General features: G+C 39.0%; 2 protein-coding genes across 4 annotated transcripts in view; both read left to right on the top strand.

Moving 5' to 3' along the window:
• Nucleotides 1-2589: 2589 nt before the first annotated feature.
• Nucleotides 2590-6090, top strand: LOC140931611 (uncharacterized). The gene is made up of 3 exons (XM_073381410.1): nucleotides 2590-2735; nucleotides 4021-4200; nucleotides 5615-6090. Exons 1-3 carry the CDS (start codon nucleotides 2627-2629, stop codon nucleotides 6088-6090), a joined length of 765 nt encoding a protein of 254 aa, XP_073237511.1. The 5' UTR covers nucleotides 2590-2626.
• A 1624-nt stretch (nucleotides 6091-7714) lies between these two features.
• Nucleotides 7715-26662, top strand: part of LOC140930576 (receptor-type tyrosine-protein phosphatase S-like) — a 45306-nt gene continuing 26358 nt past the window's right edge. The window contains exons 1-14 of one of the 3 annotated variants that reach the window (XM_073380297.1): nucleotides 7715-7843; nucleotides 8487-8664; nucleotides 9609-9899; nucleotides 10359-10655; nucleotides 12240-12530; nucleotides 16234-16530; nucleotides 16718-17008; nucleotides 18091-18384; nucleotides 18766-18960; nucleotides 20022-20114; nucleotides 20807-20913; nucleotides 22361-22529; nucleotides 23056-23358; nucleotides 24749-25036. In XM_073380297.1, the coding sequence (XP_073236398.1) occupies nucleotides 7817-7843; nucleotides 8487-8664; nucleotides 9609-9899; nucleotides 10359-10655; nucleotides 12240-12530; nucleotides 16234-16530; nucleotides 16718-17008; nucleotides 18091-18384; nucleotides 18766-18960; nucleotides 20022-20114; nucleotides 20807-20913; nucleotides 22361-22529; nucleotides 23056-23358; nucleotides 24749-25036 (3121 nt within the window). In that variant the 5' untranslated portion in view covers nucleotides 7715-7816. The remainder of the gene's footprint in view (nucleotides 7844-8486; nucleotides 8665-9608; nucleotides 9900-10358; nucleotides 10656-12239; nucleotides 12531-16233; nucleotides 16531-16717; nucleotides 17009-18090; nucleotides 18385-18765; nucleotides 18961-20021; nucleotides 20115-20806; nucleotides 20914-22360; nucleotides 22530-23055; nucleotides 23359-24748; nucleotides 25037-26662) is intronic. The other 2 variants (XM_073380298.1, XM_073380299.1) reach the window with 2 other exon arrangements.

Below are 26662 nucleotides of genomic sequence, written 5' to 3'. Positions count from 1 at the left end.
AGGAATCGTGACGTCATTGAACGATACGACATTCACAAAGGTGACATACGGAAAATACGCCACTCGGGTCCCGGATGAAGTGGTGTATGGAATCTACGAGTGGTTTAGTTCCCAGTAAAACACTCTCCTCCATATAATAAATATTGTTATTGGAAATCGTGCATGGCACACGCAACCTACAGATTAGTCTGCTGGCAGATAACTAACTAATCTGTACGTTGTGCTGATTTCCAAAATTACCACTGGGCTCTCAGCCAATGAGAAGGTAGACTGTGAGTACAATGTATAATAATCAAATTTACAAGCCACTTCAATAATCTGCTTAATAATATTAGAAGCTTTAGTTTGGGTGTGAACGCTGTGTTTAATATGATGAGTGGATAAATACAAGGATAAAGATCATAGTGGGGTTGTAAAATAGTGTCTTGTTGGACTTCCAGTTCCTACCTTAGAGGTTTTTGCTCTTGTGCAAGGACATGTTAAATACTGTAGTACCTCTTGGAAAATCCTTCATGTGGTGGTGAAGTGGCTAATGCTTTGTAGGTGGTTGGTTAAACACTGGTATATATGCTGGTTCAGTATACGATGAAAGTTGCAGCAACCACTTGCGCTTTTTGTGAGCTGTTTGCAGAATAAAAGAAGCCACCAGCAGTCTTCTAGCTGGCCAAAATGAATAGTATTCCTTTTCACTAACATTTACTTTTGCTCTGCAATTGTTGATAACCTGTCATGCAACTCATACTAAAAACATGGTAGCCCAAGAGGTTGCTCCAATAGCCCAAGGTTATTGGACAGCACCTTTGTTACACCCCCTTGCTGGCCCCTGAGATACATGTAAGGAGGGGGGCATCACAGCTAATGTGGCAATGCGGTTTTGAGTTTTAGTTAAGTGATATTTTGGTAGTTTTTTTTCAATGTGCAGTATTGCAGTATCCTCTAACCATTCTTTTGCGCTCTTTAAGTCTACTCTTCATCAGCCACCCTCAAGTAGGTGTCTAGATGTGGCCTGGGTTCAAATTCAAGCATCAATGCCATATGTGGGTTGAGTTTGTTGTTGGTTCTTGCCTTTGCTGTGAGAGGTTTTTTTCAGGTACTCTGGTTTTCCCTTCTCCTCAAAAACCAACACTTTCAAATTCTGATTCCAACCAGGAATGGTAGATTAAGAATCACTATGTGGATGTGCTACCACTAAATCGTTATTTATTTATTTTTTTTTCTAGTTACAGTACCATAACTGTACTGTAGCTTTTAAAGGAAATCTTAAAATTTGACATCCAAACCTCTTTCTTGTTAGTAAATTCTTGCTTCCACTTAAGAGTTATTAATGAGTTTCCCATTAAAGTGCACCTAACCGCAAAATATATTTTTCGCTAAAATAAATCTTTACTCCTGTTTGAAACACAGTAAGAATTTTATCCTGTTTTCCACCAAATGTTGACTTTTTATAGGCTTCAAAACTGAGCCTTATTTGGTTCATGACCAAGTCAGAAGGGGCATGGGTCTATTCCTGATTTGACGTCATGAACTGATTTACATGCCATTAAGTCTTTGTAAACATTCATGCAAAATAGTTTGTGCCGTCAAATCAGGAATATACCCATGCCCCTTTTGACTTGGTCGTGTACCAAATGATGTTTAGTTTTTCGTAAGTTTTGGAAGCCTACAAAATGTCAAGATTTGGCAAAAGTGGTAAAAAATAGGCAAATGCGTTTCAAACAGATGCAAAGATGTATTGTAGTGAAAAAATATTTTGGGGTTAGGTGCATTTTAATTTTGATTAATTTATTGTCCAAACATCTGTACATTTACTTTGATACCAAGTCAAATTTTACTGTTTATTAAAGTTTCTTTCTCATTATTTTTGTTTTTAGCCAATGCTCAAGAGTCTGGATCAAGTCTGAATAACAGAACATCAACTGTTGTCTTTCAAGAATCACAATCATCTATAACATCTCATCTGTTTCCTGTTACTAGTGTATCACCTTACAGGATAGTTAAGTCAGAGATAAAGTTTGTAACAATGTCGTCTTTAAGTACGAAAAGAACAATAGTAGCTAGCAACGTTGGACCTAATATTTTTCAGTCACCTGGTTCAATTGTAAGTGGTCCAAAAGGGAGCGGCTTAAAAACCCCAAGTGTATTGCAATCACCTACAATACAGCAATCTCAAGCACTTAGTAGTAGTAACAAACAACCAATTGCAATGCAAACTTCCAGTGACAAGCACACGCAAGCACCTAAGACAAGCCTTTTACCAGAAAGCATTGGTAGTGATGCTGCTACGGCAATACAGTCAGATTATTTGGTGCCCACACAAGCCAAGACAACTCAGCAGATCCTTACTAGTGTTGCAGAGAGTGAAACGTCTATGCGTTATAAAACTGTTTCTTCAAGACTAGCATCTAGTACAAGCACTGCCCATGCAAGTGTTTTTAAAACTACTAGTACAGTATTGCAGAGCTTGAGAGCTACACCAGCTAGAAGTACAGTTCCAATACAACAGAACAGCTCACGTATATTTGTACAGGGAGGGTCACTGTCGACGCAAGTTCCAGCAGTGACTAGTGCAATACAAGGTGGAACCACCTGGCACTTGTCCTCGAGCCTTTTCCTTGATATAGTTACCATGACCACCAAGGGTTTATCCTTTCTTCCTGTGACACCATCACCTTCCTCAAGCAATGTTGCTGGTTACGCTAGTAACGCCACTCAGTCATTTGGCAACACTTCAACAGGTCAGACATTGTGTAATCAATAAAATTATAGTATTATTTACTTATTATATAAATTTGCATTATTACAAGTGTATGCTACAGTAGCTGCCGTTGGTCAGTACAGTAATGTGTGGATTTTTTAATGCAAACTATCATCAGAAGTATTAATTGGAACCCCTGGTCACTTTTTTCTTTTTCTTCCTCACTTAAAAAGTGTCAGCTGCCTGTCGACTCATTTAAAAGTTACATTTTGTGCATTTAAACATCCGTAAAGCTAAACTGCACCTGTAGATTTTTTAAGAATACCCTTATGTCTTGGAGATAAATACCTTGATTCCCTTTTACATGTTTTAATATATAATCAAAGACAGACTTTCTGAACTTTAAGTTCTTTGTGTTCAAGTTTAGCCCTGGAGTGATTCTTTTGCCCAGATAGTGATGACATAGGTGTTAAATTGTTTGGAAATGTACAGGTATTTCTCAAACTCATTAACCCATTCGCCGCTGAGCTGCCCGTGGGGATCCACGTCCTTTCTACTGCTTGTGACGTGGTCAGTTTTAATGGTCAAGGGCAACTTTGTACGCTAACTTGTGCAGAGTGAAGAGATCTTTCAAACCATACCAAAATGAGCACAATTCAGTCAAGGACACCAGAGAAAAAGGACAAAAACCCTCTAACATTGACTTGAAAATCTCCATGAAAATCTTGTTCCATTGCCCCCCTACCTTTCCTTTCACCTAATCCTAAGATCCTAAAAGCTTTCCTAAACACTCTTCCCACCAAAATGAAGCCTACTTAAATTAATGCCCAGCAAGAGAAAAAAAAAAGGAGGCAAGAAAAGCGAAAAAAGTTGGGAGGAATTTGAATTTGAATTTGGGGAGGAATGCCCGAACTTCGCAAGCTAACAGTTTGCATCTGGATCAGAAGGCCGTGAAGTGTACAATCTGTAAACGGTTTTGTGGTAAGTTTTAGCTCTTTATAGCATGACAGTGACCAGAAAACCACTCAACTAGCTTCAAAACACATTTTTTGGCAAAATCTCCAGGAGCGAATGGGTTAATAATTCATAAAGAAAATACAAAGGAAATTAATGTTTAATGAGTGTTTGGAAATCATATGAAAAACTGCTCATTTTTGCATCCTTAATTTCTCCTTCTAAAATCATTTTGTTTGTAATATCAAGCATTCAACACAGTGCTTCTTCAACAGATAAAACACCTCATCAAAAATATTCCCCTGTTACACAAAGCTTTTTATAACAACAGCCTGTTGATGACAGCATTTAATTTTATTGTTTTGTTACAGAACTAGCTAGCCAAGGTTTATCCACTCAGTTGTTGACCAAATCCACCGTTATGACTGAAGTTGGTGTTTCCCAAAGTGATACCTTGATTCACCCAACCAGTACACAGTTTCCAGCTGCAAAGACGTCATGGCAACGGAGTTCAAGTGTTATGCTTCCTCCACCAACTGCTCCACCACCAGGTATTTTACACGTAAACAGATTATTAATTTTCTGATTACACCTGTAGTTTATTGAGCTGATGAGTGTTGCCTTGGCAAGAAAAGCTTTAAACAGGCTGTAACAATGAGCTACATTAGCCACTTCTTAAATTAGTGCTACACCTGATAAAGGATTACCAGCACATTTTGAAACACTTTAGTCTATGAGCAGGTGAAATTTTAAAGTGGAAAATGCAAAATGTAACAAGGTAAGTGCCAGAGGCTTGCATTGTTGCACAGAAAAAAGGCGCGGTTTCATGGCTGAAACCTTATACAAACTACACATTCAGAATTACTGCTGAAAATTCCTTTAAAACCAACCGGCAAACAATAATGTTTTACCATAATAATTATGATGCTTATTAACAAATAATAAATACTGCAATTATCTTTGGTAGTAGTTGTTCCCAATTTTTACAATCCCCTGACATTGAGTTTGAGTTCATCATTTATTATTATTTTTTATTATTGTGTTGTTGAAATTTAAGTGAAGACTTTCTTTATTCCTGATGTAAATGTACTGACCCACAGAAGCCAATATAGATTATATTATTTAGTGGCTATATTTAAATCTCAAATGGCAAAAATCAACAATGTCATGCTTTAGGAGAAGAAACTGTACACTTGACACCTGTACTTCTGACACTTGACAGTTGCCATTCCTAGCAGATGTCTCTTGTGTGCAAAACATACGTTGTGCATGTATACCAGTTTGTTTTTTTTTTCTTAAGTGATATCTATTCTGTTATCAAACATATTAAATCAATAATTGAACTTACCAAAAAAAGTGAAAATACGGGTGCATGTTATTAATGTAAACAGGGGTTGATAGAAAGGTGGATAAAACTGTCAGCCCTGATGTGTACATATTGTACCCTCATTTACCATAAATTATATAGCATTTTATTGAGGAACAAAAAGGTAACATTTTTGCGATCAAAAGGATGTTTTTTTGACTGGAGTGCTGTGTAAATGATGATACAATTGAAATGTAATTTTGTAATCATGAATATATATTGCTGCATTTAATATGTAAGAGAAACATGCAATGTACATAGACCAACATATTTTTTAATGATATGTTAATGAAAATTATGAAGTAAAGAAGTTGCATTTTTTATGCATTTTTCAATTAGAGTTCTATTAAGTTGTGAAAACATGTAGATGTAATACAACATGTATAATTATAGACTCACAATATATTTTTATTACTTGTGTCATAATTATTACCTGCATTGTAACCTTGGAAAATTAATGTGAATGGGATTTTACATAAACTTTAGTGCCTGTTTTTTTCACTTTCTTCATTTTGTCCTCCTTTCTTGTAATTTAACTGTATGTACACATGTAAAGTGTTTTGATGTATTTTATGTATTTTATCATGCTTGAATTTCAGGTGTGCCAGACCCACCGGTCATTTTAAATGTCACAGTTTTATCAGCTCGCAGTGTTTTCCTGACTTGGAATACCACTAGTGCACAGTCTGCAGCAAACTATTCAGTTGAGTTTAGTAATGATTCTTTCACATGGAAAAATGCAACATGTAACCAGTCTTTTGTGCGGGAGGCTTGCATTGTTCAACACAGTGAGGCCATGGTTTCATGGCTGAAACCTTATACAAACTACACATTCAGAGTTGCTGCTGAAAATTCCTTCGGTAGAAGCAATTACAGTGGAGAGAGCAAACTGATTTTGACTGATGAAGCAGGTAACTGCTTGCCCCGTGGAATTTTCTCCTTTTTCTTTGTATTAATTTTAATACATTTGCCACTTTCCACTATGCAGTGTACCTGTATCACTCTCTTTGAGAATATACCAGTTGTTGCACATACAGTAGGCTGTGGACTAAAAATGAAAAAAAAAAAAGAATAATAATTTCAGAGATGATTGTGCCTTCTTGCTCAATGCACAAGCAAATCCATGCATGTCCCTAAGGGCAAGGGGGAGGGGTGGTGGTTGGACTCTACCCCCTTGGGGTTTTGCTATTTTTGGCCTGTCATACACTTTTCAAGATAATTTAAGTATTTTGGGATGCATGTATAATATGTATGACATCATTCAAAATAGCAGCCTTCTCAGATTTTGCTGAAAATTCCGATTTTTGCAAATAGCTTTAAAATAATTAGTAGTTTTTTCATTTAAAAAAAGGAAAAAAAAATATTGACAAAGGCAGTAACAAAAGGAAGTACTTCTTGTGATAGTTAAGAAAGTGACTGATAATTTCATTTGATCAAGTATGTAAACTTTGAGAGAAGGCCTGTTATGGTAATGACAGTCAACAACTATAACAGCCACCAAGACCCAGAATGAATTGGGGGGGGGGGGGGGGGGGGAGTCTCAACATGAGTCAGTATGGATTGGTTGTAACCATTAGGGGATTCAGTCCTGACAATCACATAATTACTGGTATTTGATTCCACCCCACCCCAAAGAAGGGGCTCTAAAGTTGCTCGAGAAATTAAATAGAAAAAATGGAAAACCAGTTTGTCAATTTATGCAATGTACAACACTACAAACTGCACTATAGTGATACTCATTCTGACGCCACCAATTGATTTTAATGATTGTGCCAACCAGAATCGTATTGGTTCTTGAAACAAAAGACTTTTTTATTTCACTTGTTAGAAATTTGAATAACAAAAACAATGTTTGTAAACAGTGATGTCTCCTAAAATTATCATAGACATACTCGCAAGCTCCTTAAGTAATAAACTAAAGTGCTACTACTAAGAATAAAATAATGGCAAGGGACAAACATTACAATGAAAACATTTAGTCAGGGATGGTGTCTTTAAATTTTGCTGTTGAAGCTATTGTTAAAGTCAAATGGTAGACTATTCCAGTCAGTGATAATTCTCGGCCAGAAGCTGTATTAATTTTGTATGTGTGGTGGAATAAATTTCAGTGGATGAGATGCTCTGGTTTTTAGGGAGGACTGATGTTGTACATGTACAAAGTAGGGGATACCAATAGCAGCCTGGTTGGTAACACACTTCTAAATCAATGTCAGTCTAGTTACATGTCTGCTTTTTTCGAGAGTTAACCAATTAAGGACAATCTAGGGCACTGGTTACACATCCCTCCTCTTTCGTGTACAGTACTTGGAGAACAGCTGTCAAATAAGGCTTGCCCAGGGCCTTTACTGCATATGTCGTCTTTATCAAAATAGTGTAAATTATAACAAGAATTGTGAAAACATATAACTATAAACAACGTTTTGTGGCTTCCCATTTTGTATGCAATCTTATATTCATGAAAGTTTGGTTGAACTTTAAAATAGCAGACTCTGCTCTTGATGTTTGTTGTTCTGTAATGTCAAGGTTTCTGTGAAACACAGGAAGCATTTAACAATGTTACATTAATTATGTTACATGAACAAAATGTCATGTTCATCTAAACATAATTTTCTTGAATCGAGTAAGGTGTAGTTTTTGTTTATCTGTGGTGTTGTTTCCCTGCATTATATTAATAAAGTTGAGAGACTAGCTTTTAAAATCTTTGTTTTTTTGTTCTCATAGTTCCAAGTCAGCCAACTCAACTTTCAGCCAAAGCAATTAACTCTACTACATTGTTTGTGAACTGGACTGAACCAACGGAGATGAATGGTGTTCTTCTCAAGTATGAGGTAATGTAACATATACATCTCTTCTAGTGTACATTTTTCAATACGTTATTGTACTTTTTTAAAATATTTTCATAAGTAAGTGGAATATGATCGTTTGGGGAGTGTGGTCCTGAATACAGGGTGCAAAGAAAGTCAGTTTTACAGCCTGCCGTTCGGGTAAGCTTTAGCTAGCATGTACTAAATTCACAAGTCATTTCAACTAACCCAAAAACCCTTTTTGACTAGCAGGATTGATTACAATCCTTCTGTAATTTGGATTTCCCCCAAAAAGAGTACCTGCCCGTCAGGCAAAATCCACTAGCCCTGGGCTATAGGAGATGACTTTCTTTGCACGCTTTGAATAGGACTGATGTTGAGAGTGACTGACGTTTTGACAACCTGTGCGGTAGTCATCGCCAGAGTCAAAGTGAGGTGATGGTATTAAACTCTGGTTGGTGACCTGATTGGTCGATTAAATGGTGTTCTTATTGGTCATCTGTTAGTTAAGCCGTGATGGCTATGAAGACTCCATTGTATAAATGTGAGTGATCAGTTTCAATCCATCTTTTGACATAGTAACAATACCTCTTGACTGGAGAGTGACAAACCAGATATACCAGTCCGGTATAGTGTATAATATCTTTCGTTTCTTTGCCTTAACAAGGTGACATACACAGAGCAAGGATCCTCCGAGTCAACAACAAGGCATGTTGGTATAGCAGAGAGAAGTGCAGTCATTTCTTCCTTAAATGCCTTCACATTTTATTCAATCAATGTTGCTGCTTTCACCAGCAAAGGGCGAGGAAATCAAAGCACTGTATTGATCCAGACAGATGAAGGACGTGAGTAATGTGTCATGTTAACTGGTCTTTAGGCTAGCAAAGGTTAGGTTACTCGGTACTTAAATGAGGACAAAAAAGAAAAGGTATAATTATCTGAAATGACTTACCGTATTGAAGCATAATTATAATTTTGCGCAGCCACGAAAATCATACCGGACAGGGCTTCAGTTCGCACACAAGAAAAGTTGTGGCGCCGCGATTTCTGTGACGGAGCGAAGCTGCGCTCCGCCGATCCCTCAAGTAAAGGGTCACATATCTGATAACTGTTCATACGATACCGGGCAGCTTTTTCTGGCGCCACTATAGTGTGATGATAACCTAAATCAAACGACAGTGCTTCTCCAGTAGCTTTATTCGGGTAACAGCGAAGCTTCTTGTTTAAAAGTATAGGCTCCAAAAGTACACGTAGTTTCAACTTGGCAGTCTAGTTTGTATACGTTTGATGCGAGTGTGCATTCTACTCCAACCCCTTTCTTACTTCTCTTGTAGAGGGGGGTTGGAAAACTCAGATACGACCCCTATGTGAGTTTTTGAACCCTCCATTACAAGAGAAGAGTCCCTGAGATTAAACCCTTTAAATGAAAGTAAGATGCTGAACGAAGGAAATTTCCATGATACTACGTGGTGGGAATACATGTTCTTTTTGTCGAAAGGAAAATTTTGAAAGGCAGATATGTACTGTACAATTATTTGATGTACATTGTAAACTGCGTGGCCATTGTAGCTCTTGGTTAGTTGGAAGAACACTGTTCTACAGAACTGGAGGTCACGTGTAGTTTCAATGCTGTGGTTCTTCAAATAACTTGGAAAAAAGGTATTGCCTTCGCTCTGTAAATAGTTACACTATTGGGCAAAGAGTGTTTAGAATTTCGCACTTTCTTACCGACAGGACGCTTATCCCTTATCCCTTACGCTTAGTTTTTGTGTGATCTTTGATTTGGCAGAACCATCACCGCCTCTGAATTTCTCCGCCCAGAGTGTAAACTCAACAGCGATTCTTGTGTCCTGGCAACAACCTGCTCATAGTAACGGAAAAATCAAATACAGGTTATCAATAAACACAGGATCAGAGCAGAGCGCTTTTTATCAAGTAGTCTATGACGGCAACAACACTCAGCACCTTGTGTCCGATCTAAAGCCTTTCACAAAGTACAACCTCCAAGTCACTGCCTACAATGTAAAGTACAACTTGTCAAGTCTTTCGGTTGTTGCTATGGAAACTACAAGCCAGGCGGGTAGGTTGTTATTGGGTGACCGGTCATTTCACTGACAAGATTTTTCACGAGTGTGTAGTTTTCCAGCGTTCTCGGTCAGCTGGCGTACCTCGTATGCTTCACATCATTTAATCTTCACTATCTTTTAAACAAGTGTGGTTATCTGTCCTTTTTTCTCTTTTTTTTTAAACGAGTAGTAACTTACTTGCTCTAGAATGAATATAGACTATTTCCCAGAGTAGAAAAAACAATCGTTGAAAACGTGTTCAAATGATATACTTGTAGATAGTGTAATCGTGTTGAAATTTAAAGGAAAGGTTGTGTCTGTACAAGTTGCTCCTCCTGCGAAAAGAGTATCGGAACCTTACCTTTTTTGCATAAACAACCAGTCGGTAAAAAGTTTGACGAAAATCTCACTGCAGGTTCTTGTTGACTCAGGAGAGGAATGACCTTAATTGCGATTTTTCTTCCTTCTTTCAGCACCTTCTGGTGCCCCAGAGAACGCACGCGCAGTAACAAATTCTTCCACATCAATAATTGTGCGCTGGACTCCTCCAAAAACGGCTGAACAAAATGGAGAAATTATAAGTTACACCATCTACGCCAACAGCAGTGATCGGTCCTTTGTGAAATTCCTAAACGTGACTGGTAACACTACAACATTGGCAGTGTCTGGTCTTCAACCCTACACTGATTATTTGTTCATGATACAAGCAGTAACTGTTGGAGGGAGGGGTCCCTACAGTCATCCTGTCACAAACAAAACATTTGAAGCAGGTAAAGTGTTCAACAAAGTTAATGGCATTTTACATAGCTTACAGTGCCTAAATTCATTTCTGGAGCCTAGAGGCGACTTGTTACTTGACTTACTTGGGGAATTTTTTTTATTTTTTTTATTTTTTATTTTTTATTTTTTATGAAAGCAGTCCTTGTTTTTGCTTCTGATTGTATTTGCGTTAATGCGGTCAATATTCACACGTTTTTCCTTTGTTTTTAGTTTTTGGGTTGACTTGTTTCACTCGTGTTTTTGCTTATTCTTGTGTTAGAGTCAATGGAGTTTACACGTGTTTGCTTGGTTTATCAGAGTTTAAGTTGAAGTGGTTCACCGGCACGTGTTTTTGCTCAGTGTGTGTCTGGTATGAGGTTGTTGACACTTGTCTCTACGTGAAATGAGCTTTAATTGGGGCTTCTGACACCAGATTATGTTTGTGCTTTTGTCTGGGTTGAAGAAGTGCACAAATGCTTTGTTTGGCGTGTGTCTGTTTTGAGGTCGTTCTAACATGTTTCTTGGGTTGGGGTTCTCCAGGCTTATTATTATTATTATTATTATTTTTTCTGCTTTCGTGTTTGATGAATTAGTTGGCGTGTGTTTCTGTTTATACAGTGGCACCTCAATATAACGAACCACTGTATAACGAAGTCCTCGATCAGTATAACGAACGATTTTCTTCAGCCCGGCCAAAATTATAGTAAAATGTATGGAACAGAACTTCGATTTAACGAAATCCACGAGCGCAAACGTCAGTATGTGATAAAAGATGAATGCCAAACAGACCAACAAGGATAAAATTTATGTGTAGAGTTAGACTACGAGTAGTCCCCTGATTTTTTCTCGGGGATTGTAGAGCGAGTAAAACGCGAGCGCGCGTGAAAATTACCCCACGCGAGAAAGACGAGACGCCGTGGGGAGAGGGAGAAATGAGGGACTACAGAAAAAGTCCAAGCTTTTGACCCCCTCTCACCGCCGCGTCTCGCCTTTCTCGCGTGGGGTGATTTTCACGCGCGCTCGCGTTTCGTTCGCTCTAGTGTCCCTGAGGAAAAATAAGGACTACTCGTAGTCTAGTGTAGAGTGGTTTTAGGCAGTCTTGTTTGCCTGTTCTTGAGTTTTTAATGCCTTAGCTATATACAGGTCGGTACTGACTTGTTGTTACAATAATTGTTTAGATCTGGGGATGCTGGGTTTTGTAAATTAACTATTAACTATATCTCGATACAACCGTAACATTCTGATAGTTTTCCCGAAAATTCGTTAAATAGAGGTGTTCGGTGTAACGAACTCTCGTTATAACGAACAAATTTACCCAGTCCCTTGGCACTACATTAAATCGAGGTTCCACTGTACTTGTGACTGGATCTAGTGAAGCAAATCTTTATAGTTTGGTAGATTGATTACTGCTACATATTCTTTACAACAAAGTTACTCCGTTGATATGACAAGTCACATGCACTCCAGGTAGATTTCATTCATATTTAAAATGATAGTTTTGGGTTTTAACTCTTTTCGGACAACATGTCGACCACAGTTAAGATTTCTTCGATAAAGGCCAGCTTATTTGCAGCCTATTTTTCTTTTGTTTACAGAGCCTTCGCCACCTCGAAATTTAACGGCAAAAAGTGTAAATTCCACAGCAATAAAAGTCAAGTGGGTGCAGCCTCTTCATCCAAATGGCGTTGTACAGTACAAACTTTCCATGCGTCTGAGTACAGAGGATGAGTCACAGGATAAAGTTCTATATGAGGGATCAGTTACTGCTTTTGTTGTATCTGGTTTAGAGGAGTACGTTATGTATACCTTCACTGTTGTATCGGTCAACGTGAAGCACTCTTGGACAAGCACGCCTGTAGTTGCCATGGAAACTACTCACCCAGCAGGTATTTACCAGTGAAGTATAAATTAAATGTTAATTTCCATTGCTAAGGTGACTCATAGTATCTCGGTCGTAATCTTGCACTTCGGTAATTCAAGTCACAGTTCTCTGACGAGTGTACAAGCACAAAATCTGCCTTGTGCATTGACGCAAGGGTTTGTAACGTCCTCTTTTCTTTTTTCGATCGGAGTAAATGTACGTGGTTATACTGCCACGCCCCTTTGAGGTCTGAGTCGAAAATCGGCTCTTGCCGGCATTTTTTCGTGAAAATCTCTCGGCTACACGTAGTGCGCATTAGTGCCTCGCGCTGAACAGAGTTTCACCAAAATCGCAAAGACCCAATTCGAGAAATTCAGCGGTTTCCAAATTTAGGTCATAATTTATGCGAAAATGATAAGCAAACTTTACACGGATTATATATAATAAACTATGAGAATTATCTCTTTATTTTGGGCATCGTTATAACAACTGGGTCCTTGCAAGTCAGCAAAACACTTTAGGGCCTTGTAAATGCGCGCGATTTCGAGCAAAGCAAACATATAGAAATTATAGTTTTCGCTATTTGTTGACGTTTGTCAGTGTTTTAGAGTCCTTCTCACGAAAAAAGCATTTTCTTAAAAATTCGTAGTTTTTTTTCCTTCAAATTTTTTCAGGGCCACAATTGATTAACTAACTACCCGGACTCTGAATTTCATGGTCATTGAAAAACTGTGACATTATCTTCTATAAGCCCAAACTTGAGTAAACATTGAAGATTTTTAGCGTTTTGGCTGAGTTTGTGCTTTGGGAGTTGTCTATTGTTTCTAGTCTGTCATTATACAGCATTCTTGTTCAGCACGCGTGCAATGACCGCGCTTGGCTGACTTCCGAATGCTCACCGAGATATCATAATTTTGGTACAGTGAGACAGGCCATCGCGTGATACATAGAGGTTTAACTAACAATTTTTAATCAATTCTCGTGCTTCTTGTGTCTTTGCAAAAAAATCAAGAAGTGCTACACACTAAGTCTACTTACTATTACAAAAATATCATTTTTTCATAGGTTTAATGCAAGCCAATAATTAAACCAACTCGTGACGGGAATATCTCGGTGAGCATTCGGAAGTCAGCCAAGCGTGGTCATTGCACGCGTGCTGAACAAGAATGCTGTATAATGACAGACTAGAAACAATAGACAACTCCCAAAGCACAAACTCAGCCAAAACGCTAAAAATCTTCAATGTTTACTCAAGTTTGAGCTTATAGAACATAATGTCACAGTTTTTCAATGACCATGAAATTCAGAGTCCGGGTAGTTAGTTAATCAATTGTGGCCCTGAAAAAATTTGAAGGAAAAAAAACTACGAATTTTTAAGAAAATGCTTTTTTCGTGAGAAGGACTCTAAAACGCTGACAAACGTCAACAAATAGCGAAAACTATAATTTCTATATGTTTGCTTTGCTCGAAATCGCGCGCATTTACAAGGACCTAAAGCGTTTTGCTGACTTGCAAGGACCCATCTGTTATAACGATGCCCAAAATAAAGGGATGAATCTCTTGGTTTATTAGATATAATCCGTGTAAAGTTTGCTTATCATTTTCGCATACATTATGACCTAAATTTGGAAACCGCTGAATTTCGCGAATTGGGTCTTTGCGATTTTGGTGAAACTCTGTTCAGCGCAAGGCACTAATGCGCACTATGTGTAGCCGAGAGATTTTCACAAAAAAATGCCGGCAACAGCCGATTTTCGACTCGGACCTCAAAGGGGCGTGGCATTATAACCACGTGACATTTACTCCGATCGCCAAAAATTTTATGTTATATTGTAGATTGATCTATATGTTATCCATTCTGTGTTAGACTTACGATAAGAGTAAAGGTGGGGATACCAGAGAGCTTCAAAGTAGGATGGTACCCCCCCAAAAAAACTGGGTCGAGTCACCTTAAGCGAACACCTTCGGGACCTTCCCAATTGTCCGCTTAATAGAGGGTGTCCGTTTAATAGAGGTTTGTGAAAATTGCGCAATGTACTGTGATAAAGTTCCATGTTGTTAACCAGAGTTCAAGTTCATTACTTTTCGTTACCAAATTTAATTTGTTTGTAAATGCAGACGTAGCAACAAGGCTGTGCTCTAAGGAAAATTGTGGGGAGCCCAGTGCTCTGATCCTATAAAATCTAGGGTGCCCAGCATAAGATTTGTATGAAATAGCTAAGATTTTCTAGTCGCCCAAGAGCAAAAGTTAGGCACCAGGGGCCACTGGGCTTTGCTAGAGCACAGCCCTGCAGCAACGATAATACCGCAAGCGAATGACAATCACACGGCCGAATATTGATCTAATTAACAGTTTATTTGCAGCTAAATATATAGAGGATATTACACGGTGGCGCGAAGGTATGAATTTTATTTTCGAGTGGCAAAACAATATTTTGCGAACGAGCGCAGCGAGTGAGTAAAATATTGTTTTTGCCACGAGAAAATAAAATTCATATCTTGAAGCCGCCGGGTAATGTTCTTTTTGTTACATAGACAAAAAGACATCGACAAAATAATAGAGGGAAATGACTGAAATTACGTCATCGATAAACTCACGTGTGAGATTTTGGAAAATAAACAAGTCGGGTCCTAGACTGCAAAACAGTCCGTATTTTTGCGTATTCAAGTACGCGCGAGCAGTCAAACAAAAGGTCTGGAATGAGGCTGAAAACAGAGAGCGAGACTGGCGCGCGTAAGAGTCTTACGCCACGCTTTACCGATTTCTTTATTGATTTTGAGAAAAAAACCGACTGTTTTGCAGTCTTCTCGGGTCCCGGATGTAGTTTTTATGAATGTTACGAGTGGTATACTTTCCTGCAAAACACTCGTGTCTATATAATAAAAGACGTTAATTTCGGGACCCGGCTTGGTGTTCGCTTAATAGAGGGTGTACGCTCAATTGGGGGTCCGCTTAATAGAGTTTTCGCTTTACTTGTTAGAGTATCAATTTGTGGTGATTTGAACGACCAGCAGAAGAACCTATATACCTTCTACGTACATTTAAAATTAAAATAAGGTCTCGCAAGAGATCTGCTGGCTTCATAAGTCTTTATTTCACCGCACTCACTGTTTGGACAAGTTAGATGGGGGAACTTTCCAAGCTGAGATTTCTTTACTTGAAATACATAGATAACTGCAGCGGAAATTTACATTTTTTTTTTTCACAGACACAATGGCTTAACACTACTTCCATGGGTTCGATCAAGAGCCATAATGGCTCTTGGTTCGATGAAGTATCGCTCCTCGAAACTTAATGTCTTTTTGGCACACTTTCAGCAACTTTCACTTGCATTATCACACCTTCCTGATTTATCACTTTTTTCGTAGTTTTCCTTACAACGTATTTCTAAATCATTTCGTTTTTAACCACTCCTAAAAATTTCGAAAACAACCCATTCTGTTAATTCTAAGGCGACTATCGCCATCTTGGATAAATTATACGCAGTAGAGTTGCGCAGTGCAAAACAGAGTAATGACCTTAATGCAATCTGAGTATCCAGCTTTCTTTGGGAAAAACGCATTTTCCCCTTCTTTTCCCATGGAGCAGTCTACTACTCAGGCGGTCTTAAGTGACCAATAATTCTCGGACTAATATCACTCCTAACGTAGTGTAAAGACTAGTGGGTATCTTTGCTTGTTACAGTGTAGTTACTGTTCAGTCGGAATATTTTTTTATCTCATTATAGAACCTTCTGGCGCACCGCAGCGCGTCCGTGCCGTGGCTAAATCATCAACTTCCATCATAGTTGAGTGGAGCCCTCCTCTCGTTTCTGAGAGGAATGGCATCATAATCCAATATACTGTAGAGTACGAACAAGATTCTGCCGGTGAATCCAAGGCAGTCAACACAACAGATAACAGTACAAGCTTTGTGGTGGAAGACTTAGCCATCTTCACCAAATACTCGTTTAAAATCCGTGCGTGGAATGTTGTGGGCAAGGGGCCTGAGAGCGAGCCTGTGTACAACACGACTTTAGAAGACAGTAAGTGTCAATAACAAGAAAGAAACGTGACCAACTTCTAAATGATCGAAAATTTAACCAACTATGTACATAAACCTGTTAGAATAGGATTCAGATGGACCTTAGACCTCCAGATTGTGAGTCAAACTCGCTCACATTTTGGCCATGCCATTTCCTAAAGTGGTTATTTTATTTTCTTTCTTTTTAGGGCCTTCACCTCCAACAGATCTTACAACACACACCTTAAATTCCTCAGCCATAAGAGTTTCATGGCAGATACCACTGAACCCCAATGGCGAAATTTTTTACCGCCTGTACTACTGGCAAAATAGCGAGGGGCCTGGATCTAGGAAGTTGATATATGACGGTCCTTTGCTTCAGTATATTGTGGCGGGGCTTCATGAATACGTTACTTACACCTTCATGTTGTTGGCATACAATGTGAAGTTTGAATGGAGTAGTACAGCGGTAAATGCTTCTGAAACAACGCATCCTGCAGGTAAATTGTTTTCTTTACAAGTACCGCTTGCTTTATGATTTAACTAGTTGACATAAGTACCACCTTCGTTCTTACTTAAAGCTGATTATGCTAAATAGAACCACGATGAAACACTAGTCGTTGGCCTTTTTGACTTAAGGACTGTTTACATGGAGATTTAAAGCTCCAGGTAGACAAGGTAACCCGCTCATGTGGTGTTAACAACCCGCGCTTACATTCCATTAATCTTGTAACCCCTGTATTCCGGGGTGCACTTTCTGACTGGACGCTAGCACGTAAACAAAAAAAATAAAAAATAAAAAATAAACAAACAAACAAAAAGCGGGCAGAAGAGCTGTTTTTGCGGTTAATGGTGTTCTGCTCTCGCCTACTACACTTGCTTCAACCTTTCGGTCCAGTGGCTATCTATTTTCGCTTTTAAAGATGCAAAGCCTCTGCAAAGGTGAATTTGGCGCAACTAAGCATCTGCCATTTGGTCATAAAAAAAGCTGGAGTTCATCAACAGTGGCAATAACTTTGATAAAATAATGCTCAATTAAGTGTAATATAACATTAAATAATTCCATTCATTACTAAAAATATATTTAAAATCTACTTTTTAAGAAGAAGATGCATATTTTGAAACATGGCTGCCAAAACTCGGTTGCCATGGTAACGTCAATGTTGAAGTACCCGTGACGATGACTTTAAAATGTCCCCACATTAATTTTTAGGAATAGTCGCTAAGTTTGGTGATCATAGCTTTAACAGTTTTGAAGTTATGCAACCTTTGCGTGAGGGGGGAGCTCCAAAGGTCACCCCCGCCTCCTGGTCTGAATAGGGTTAAACGTTTACACGGCAAAATTTGATTCCCGCTGAGAGTCGTATCCAGGTCTGACAGACCAGGCAACCCGCCTCGGTGGGTCACCTTACCTGTCAGTTTTTCAGTCTTTTCTTTTCTTCCTTTGTTTTGTTTTGTTTTGTTTTGTTTTCACATATTCTTACGTATGACGATATAGTTAGCTGGTCATTTTCTGTGACAGGCTTAAAATGATTTTGAAAGCAGATCACAATATTAGTTGTTTTCCCAATCATTTATCCAGAGCCGTCGGGTCCTCCTCTCGATGTTTTGGCTCTTACCAAGTCCTCCACGTCTATACTCGTCAAATGGAATCCACCGAGTGAGCTGGAAAGGAATGGAGTCATTACTCATTACATCGTCACTTACAACGAGTCTCTAGGAGGCGAAACAAATATCACCACTTCTGACAATAGAACCCAGAAGCTAGTCTCAAGTCTACGAAAATATTCTCCTTATTACTTTACCGTCCAGGCGGTGAATAACATTGGTGTCGGACCCTCGAGTGGTGCCGTAAGCAACACTACTGCTGAAGACAGTAAGTCGTTCTTGCTATTTGTAATACCAGTTGTACCAATGCTTTCTAGCTAGTCTGGGAGCCTACAACCTGATATTCCACATCCATGTTGTGGTCAATTGACAGCTGTTAAAACAGAGTATCTGCTGATCAGCATCACATTACCATATCGCGGGCCCAGGTGTCGACCCATCGAGGTTACTTGCTTTTTTGAAGTTGTCCGCTAACAAGTTCCTAGTTTTTAACTGATCGCAGGCTCAACTCTGAGTGGATTTCTTTGCAGTGGTTACAATTTTATTATTTGAAGTAAATTATAAATTTAATACTGGAGCTTCGCCTTTAGCCTTGGCTAAATCTATATTATTTATTTTAATAAGTGACAAACGTGCAATGTTTTTGCAGTTCCTGGTCAACCAATCTTACAGCCAGATGCCGTGATTACGTCCAATTCCATAGAAGTCAGTTGGACACCTCCATTAGAGCCCAATGGCATTATAAAGACCTTTGGGTTGTGTTGGAGCGATGCTAGAGATGTGAGCAACCCAAAATGTCTTATTTTCAATGGTGCCATGAGTTCATACAATATTTCTGATTTGAGTAAGTAGTTAAATTATTATTTTAGTTTTGTAATTTGATGGTAGTGAATATGAAACTTATAAAATTCTGGGCCCAGTTGTTCGAAGGCCGATTAGCGCTTAACCTGGGGTTAAATTTAACCCGGGTTTCGTTTTCATGTGTTCAAAAGCACTTTCTCGGATAATTTTCTGTGCTATTTTTAGAGCGTCCAATCATCAACTTGTAGAAAAAAAGAATTAAACCGAAATGCTTTCTAAGCTTTCAAATCTGAATTCAAATCTCGCACTAACCCTGGTTCATCTTAACCCAGCTTTGAACTACTCGGCCCAGAAGGTGAACTCAATATTTCTGCCGCCAGATTAGACAGTTTACGAGGTGTAAAGTTGCGAGTTAACTTCCAGAGCAAATAGGAATCGAGAGTGAGCCTTCTAATTTTTCTACTAGGTTTTTGGTCATTTTTTCATTTAAGGAAGCTGTAACTACTATGTCATCGCGAGTTGGAAAGTCGACGACAAGTCAAAGTTGCATTCGATGTGTTATCGATGTGTTGGATGTAGTTTTGTGACAGGCTTTTTCCCTTTGGCCTGGGAATAAGATTGCGAAGTTGCAGTCGATATCTGTTCGTCGTAGGTTTTTGACTATCTATCACGTCTCAGTTTTCTAAACATGCAAGCTACGACCGCATGTGGCTGTGCTGGTCTGTGCTTTGTATCGATTCAAACGTCCAAGTTATTTTTATTTTTTGAACTTTCTCTATTTTATTTTATGCATATTTAACAATAGTTTTGCAGCTGCAAAGAGGTACTAAAGTGAAAAACAAAACAAAACAAAAAAATCGTGATTTGCCAGCAAGAAAACGGTATACGAGTAGAATTTTACTAATGTATCATATATGCAGACAACACCCAGGACTTGTGTTATGTGTTCGAATCCCCTTCTGACCACGATTTTTTCTTTCTTTTTTCCTTTTCTTTCTCTTCTTTTCTTTTTTTTTGTCATTTTTGATGGGAGGCTTGATAATAGAATATATTGATTAAGGTATCTAGTATTGATGTTGTGGAGTTGCTTTATTTCTTTTGCAGAACCGTTTTCACAGTACACAATTAAATTAGCTGCATATACTTCAGTAGGAAAAGGTCCTTTTGCTGCACGTAACTACTCAACGGACGAAGGAGGTATTTAACCCTTAAGAGCTATCTGTTTTGCTTTTTCTAGTCAGCTGAGCGGGAGCGAAAGTGGAAAATCTTGCATTGCGCTGATTTTTTTAACTCCTCTTTTTCTTTAGTCCTGAAAAGGGCAAATATGCTGCCGTATATATCTTTGTCGGCGAAGCCAAAAGGTTGCTATTTTATAAAGCATAATAGCGTGCGCTACATTTGCTGAAAGGTGCTGTGGATACCGGTGATTTCACCGTTGTTGAACTGAACGTTTCAGCACAACGGCGGTCGCGGCGTCGCGGATGTAAGAATTTATTCAAACTTGTTGGTAGTATCTCAGAAATAGATTCGTTTCGACATTGTCCCCTTCGTTTATTATTATTATTATTTTTTCAACTTAGCTGCTTACAAAAAATAATGTCAGGGATTTTTCCTTACAGTCGAACGTCTAACCGACAACTCTAAGGGAACACTTATATCCATGGAACATTGGACATTTGGACGATGGGGGCATTTTGCTACTGCTACCAGAATTCATTTCGTTTTACCCGTAATATTAAAAAATTGGTCATCTCAGCGAGGTTCAGGTACAAAGGCCTCCATTTGAACAAAAAATTTGAACCCTGAAGTATTGTGGTAGTAAAATGACGTCATCTTGCAATGGTTTATTACGTCAGTGAAGTTATTGTGTTTCACTTTTTCGTTACCAGTGCCATCGGAACCACAAGATTTGCGTGCGTGGAATACGAGCGGATATTCCATTGAGGTCTCGTGGAAAAAGCCACTGAACATTAATGGCATGCTTAAAGGATACAAGGTATGTTGCTCAATACTGCGCTCCGTTCATTGCAAACATCAGCATCCTTTTTTAAACAAGTGAAGTACGGGATATTTGGCGCCAGGTTTACTGTACAGGTCATTGTACTCAAGTTCCATAACGGGTACCAGGTTTCCCCGCGAAAAGTCAAGTGCGCGCTTTACGCGGTCAAATCTCTAAGGTGCAGAGGTTTGAGATATTCATTTACCTCTAAGTTTTTAATACAATTGCAAGGACGTAAAAAACCAACCAGGATTAGCTCAGTCGGTCGAGCGCTTGACTGCAGAGCGGAAGGTCGAGGGTTCGATTCCCAAGGCCGGACCAATACTCGGGGTCTTAAAATAACTGAGAAATGAAGGTACTTCCTTTGCACTGCAAGAAGCTAGACCTTCTCGTGGCTCGGATGACCACGTAAAATGGCTGTCCCATCTCGGTTGGAGACGTAAAAATAGTGTCCCAGTTAGTACTTTCGTGCTAAATACACTCAAATAAAGTGCATTTTTTTTCAACCTCTTTATTTTTCTCAGAAATATCGAGCTTCTTTTCGTAGAAAGTCTAGAAAACGCTTCGCGCTCAAGTGAAATTATGTCTGCGAATGGCGCCGACAATAACACTTGTTTCAGTTTTGACTGCTTAGCAAACTTTCGAAAAGTCTAGTAAATCGATAGCGTGTAGCCTTAGTAGGTTTCTTAGCGTAGGCAATTTTTTTGTTGCTTGACCTCGGTGAATCCAGAGGCCCGTTTCTCAAACGTCCCGGTAACTGGGCCCGGAATGCTGTCATGTTTACCGTGTTTGCATTGAAGATCAAAGTTTCAATCATTTTGAAGATGATACAATGACACGGCCACTGAGTTAACGTAGGAAAATTGACTGGTTTATGAGCTAGGAACCGTGCTATTATTCAACAGGTTTTGATTTTAAAACTTTTCCTTTGGACCCGAAAACTGAAGTTATCGGGCATTTCGGGAAACGGGACCAAGGGTCGGGTTGTTCAAAGCAGGTTAGTGCAAAATTTAGGTTACCAATTTTTTTGTCGACAATTTGATTGGGTGTTGTAAAAAGAATTGAGTAAATTCTTTGAGATAATTATTTGAACAAAAGAACAAGAGACCCAGATTAATATGTATTTAACCTCATGTTAACGTTAATCGACCTTGGAACATAACAGCAACAGCAAGACTTGATTTTGACAGGATGAAAACCACAATTACACAAAGTAAGTTTCATCCGGTCTCTGCTAGATTAAAAAAAAAAAAACGTACCGGGTCCAGCGTTGCACTCAGTTTTAACATGCAGAAAACACGGAAAAATGCGAACGCTTTGCGACTTTGGTGGGAAATACTCAGGAAAGTAGCTACTTTTCCGACTGGAAAGTCCTGTTTGGCACAGCCACGATAAATGATATTATTATTTCCTTTTTTTTAAAGTTTTCGTTGTCTGTTTCCAGGTGTTTTATGGTGCATCAAGCTCAGATTTGTCCAAGGATGTTGGTCTTAACACCAGCACCAGTCTGCTTCACCTAAAGCCGTACACTCGCTATAAAGTTGAAGTTCAAGCCTTCACAGGAGCCGGGGGAGGAAAGAAGACTCGTGTCTCTGTTAAGACTGACGAGACAGGTATGTTTCTTATTTTAGCCCTCAAGGACTCAATGTCCACATACATATTCTTCCGACTGATCCTCATACATATCTTTGAAGAATTAATACAGGAGAATGTGTCAAAAGATCAAGAAATGTTCCCCTTTGGTGATCTTTTTATTAATTCTCATGAGCATTTCTCTTGATTCTGTGTTGATATTATTCGGAGAAAAATCTCTTTAATTGATTGAAATTACCTCTAAATGACAACACAGTTTCGTGTCTTCTGAGCGTGATAATTAAGAGGGACAAATAAAAGAGAGAACGTGAAAGGAGATATTTGAAAGGCGTGGACACTCGCAGTTGGGTCCTACCTAAACAGTTAAAAAGGAACCTGATATATTCTAAGGCAATGGAGATAACGTTTGAAAACATAACGGTTAATCGCCTTAATCTCATTCGTCCGCCTCTTCATTAGTATTTGTTTTTGGTGACCAGCTCCGAACGAAATAATTTGATCAAACCACCATCACACTATCCCTTTAACCGTTGATTGTTCTTTCAGCGCCTTCCAAGGTTCGTGAGGTGACAATTTACGGAACAACCAAAAATTCTATTGATTTGTGGTGGCGAGCGCCTAAAGAACCAAATGGAGAGATTGGCTATTACTTGTATTATTGGAGATCGGTTAGCGGTAACTCAACTCGAAAGAACTTAACCCTACCGAAAAGTGTCAAGGAAACGATTATCACCGATATCACCTATCTGAAGGCTTACACGAATTACACCATTGCTGTTGTGGCGTACAACTTGAGAAGGAAGTTGAGTGGGGCTCCCAGTTTTGTGCAAGGGATGACAAAGGATGCAGGTATGAAACGTCATTCTTCAAACTGTTGTTATTTCTCAATGAACATAGTTCTAAGCGTGTGCTTAATTTTCAGTGGTTCTAACTGTTCATATATTTGCTGTACTCGAAGTTACTCTTGGCTTATAGAAAACAGTAATATATCGTTTAGCCCGATATTCAGTTTAATGTCGAACGATCGTAACGTTTTGAACACTTACTGTTGGCCTTTATAAGGTGTCAATTTGAAATGTGGCTTTAGAAGCACCTCGTCTTCTAGTTACCCAGAGTCTGTAAATAAGTTCTCGATATTGTCATATTGCCTGCAAAGGGACGGGTGACTGTTGGTTATGGGCAAGGCAGAGTACAATGACAAAAAGGACGCACTTGTTAACGACAAAACTACCTGAGACCTACGAAGAACTTGAGATCCAACCGCTGCACTGCAACTCAAACTTAACAACAAACTACAGTCACTTACATGACGAAAACAAAGCACCTGCTCTCTCAGACTTTGCCAAACAAAAAAATTGTGATTGATTAATTCTATGTAGTTATGTAGTCAATGTCAGTTGTAAGTTACACTTCGTCCCGTCCCTTTTTTTTTCAGTCTTTTTCAATTCCTTATTACGTAATTATGTACCTCTTTATAACTTTGACAGTGTGATTTCAATAAAACAATTATTAAAAAAAAAAAAATGACGAAAACCGAAAAAATCGACTTTCGACGCTACAGCAGACTGAGCTGTAGTGCTTCTCAGCCACCCAAGCAGCCACCCAAGTTGTATGGACTACCTATTTTTATTAACTGTCTAAATACCTAATGTACTAAAACTTTTGAGTGACGAAGCTCGACATAAACTACAGTCTTCTGAGAACTTAATTGACGCCATGAAGACATATCAGATACCTGACGACTACAAACTAGTGTCTTTTGACGTGAAATCGCTCATGTTCGTCCGTAGCCTTCTTCAACTGCGAACAGAAAGACAGGGAGTAGTATACAAGAACAAATGCTACAACTGCCAGTCCACTTATATTGGTGAGACCGGAGAGAAGCTTAGGCACGTGACCGACTGAACACAAACAAGCGACAAGAAATGGTGATGTTAACATTTACAGACGAAACATCAAATCGACTAGAAATCAGCTTGTTTGATGTATTACGTATTCTACAAACTATTATCAACTACTTACTGTAGAAAGCTGGTTTAATGAATGCGAGCAGATGCCACTGAATCGTAGTCACTGGTTACCGGCACCGTACAAACGACTTATTGACGGACTCAAAAGCAAAAGAACAACGATGGATTGAGTGGATAACCAGTCGATCATTGTCCGATGACAGCCTCTTATTTGCAGCTCTGATTACTAACAAGTGGCTGATATATTTTTTATTTACCGATTTTTGCAGCTCCCAGTGGACCTCCTCTAAACGTAGCTTTAACAGATATCACTTCAACGTCAATGATTGTGTCCTGGTATCCACCTGTCGAACCCAACGGTAAAATTGTGGGATATAAAGTGAAATACTACGAAAAAGACAACCAAGAAACGAAAAGAATTCCCAACGTACCAGGACAACGTTACACAATTGAAAACTTGAAGCCCTTTCGTATTTACCGAATATCCGTGGCTTGCAAATCAAGTGGCGGGATAGGACCGCTTTCTGTTGCGATTGAAAACCAGACACTACCTGGCGGTGAGTCATTTACTTGTATCATCGTTTGCTTTGTTCAGAGCGCTCAGTAGAAAAGAACTTGGGAGTGCCACAATAAAACTCCTTCACATTATTACGATCCGATCGAAACTAAAACGGTTTTCCCGCTCGACCCGCAAAATATATACGCCTGCGTTGTGTGCTCACTTGTAGATTAATCATGAGCTATAGTAGTTGAGATGAGCAAACAGAAAATGTTCACACACCCCTATGTTTTACTTGACAATAAGCACCTCTTGGCGTAACTTTCCCCTCAGCACCCCAGTTAAAATAGCATCGTGTCAGAACAAAAACCTCTCTCCTCCCCCCTAATATTATAAATTTGTCACGCCGAACGTTAATCGATCATGCACAGACTGTTCGGTGTGGTTTCGGTGGCAGTACCTAGGACAAAGGGCTATTGCTTTGTTGAATTTGATCCGGTACAAAAGACCATTTCTTGATACGGTTAAATTCAGAGATCACACTTTCTGTGGAAATTCTGGAAAACTCGTTGAATCTCACAGCTTTGTATTGGATCCCTGGTGGACTGTGAAATTTCTTCTTCTTTTTTTTTTTTTTTTTACCAAACACCCAAACACTAAAAATTATAGTTTTATATTGGCCCGTTGTGAAAGCGGAGTAAGATGAGAGGCTGTTACAAGGTATGTTAGAGACCGTTAGATTCTGAAACGACTAGGAGATGCCAAGTAGTGAGCGCGCGTGAACCAGCGTCATTTCGGCGGGAAAACGTGATAGCCGTCGTCTGGAGTGTTTTAGCCAAAAAAATATAGTAGATCTTGCTATCGGGCAATCGAGAGAGGGGTAACCTCCTTCAACAGAAATATCGTGTTACCTTTTCTCGTGAAAAATAAGTAAAAAGAAATTAATAGAAACTTTACGGGGTGTATATTTTTTGATAATACGTGTAAAAAGCCGAAAGCATAAATCTTTCCTCGTAGTCGTCTTCTTCGTCGCGTCTGAAGGCCTCTACTCCTTTGTTCAACGAAAAATTAAACAACAAGAAACTCATCTTTTTATTGGTGGCCTTCGTGAAATACACCGCTTGGTACAGTTGGATTGCACGTAACTTTCAAAAGGACAATTATAGTATAGAAATAGCTCGTTTGGACTTAAGTTCTGTGGACTCCGGTGTTTAAGATTTTAGTCCAAGTCGTCAGTTAGGCACTTCTAACCTGCGTGCGGTCAACACCAAAAAGAGCCTTTTGTTTTGTTCTTGAGATTTCCTTTAAGGTCTACTATCATGGACCTAAGTCTTGGGACGCTTTTGCATTATTTGTGGGGCTTTTTTCAATTCACACATTCCCAACCCTTCCCCCCACCTCACGAACATCTTTGGACGTGTGTATCGACAATTTTTTTTTCCGAGATTCAACATTGTATAGGGTGGGTGAGAGAGAACTACAAGAACTTTTCGAAAAGGAAGCACTGTTTTATGAGGGATGCCAGAAATGACAGAAAATTATGAATACTGCGTCATTGTCCCAAGGACGATTGTCCAGAATTGTAGCTCCAATCCGTCATCGTACTTAGGGAACCGAGCAGAAACGAAAAAATTTGGAACTTTGCTCTCGAGTTTAGATGTCAGACATTAAAAGACGCTTTAGA

This window comes from Porites lutea, chromosome 3, assembly GCF_958299795.1.
Source record: "Porites lutea chromosome 3, jaPorLute2.1, whole genome shotgun sequence".
Lineage (NCBI taxonomy): Eukaryota > Metazoa > Cnidaria > Anthozoa > Scleractinia > Poritidae > Porites > Porites lutea.
The sequence above is the reverse complement of the archived record's forward strand: the minus strand, read 5'-3'. Positions and strand labels throughout refer to the sequence as shown.

Coding starts and splice junctions, on each gene's coding strand:
- LOC140931611 (XM_073381410.1), top strand. CDS start 2,627: ATGACCACCAAGGGTTTATCCTTTCTTCCTGTGACACCATCACCTTCC. Junction 2,736..4,020: donor ATTTGGCAACACTTCAACAG/GTCAGACATTGT, acceptor GTTTTGTTACAG/AACTAGCTAGCCAAGGTTTA. Junction 4,201..5,614: donor ACCAACTGCTCCACCACCAG/GTATTTTACACG, acceptor CTTGAATTTCAG/GTGTGCCAGACCCACCGGTC.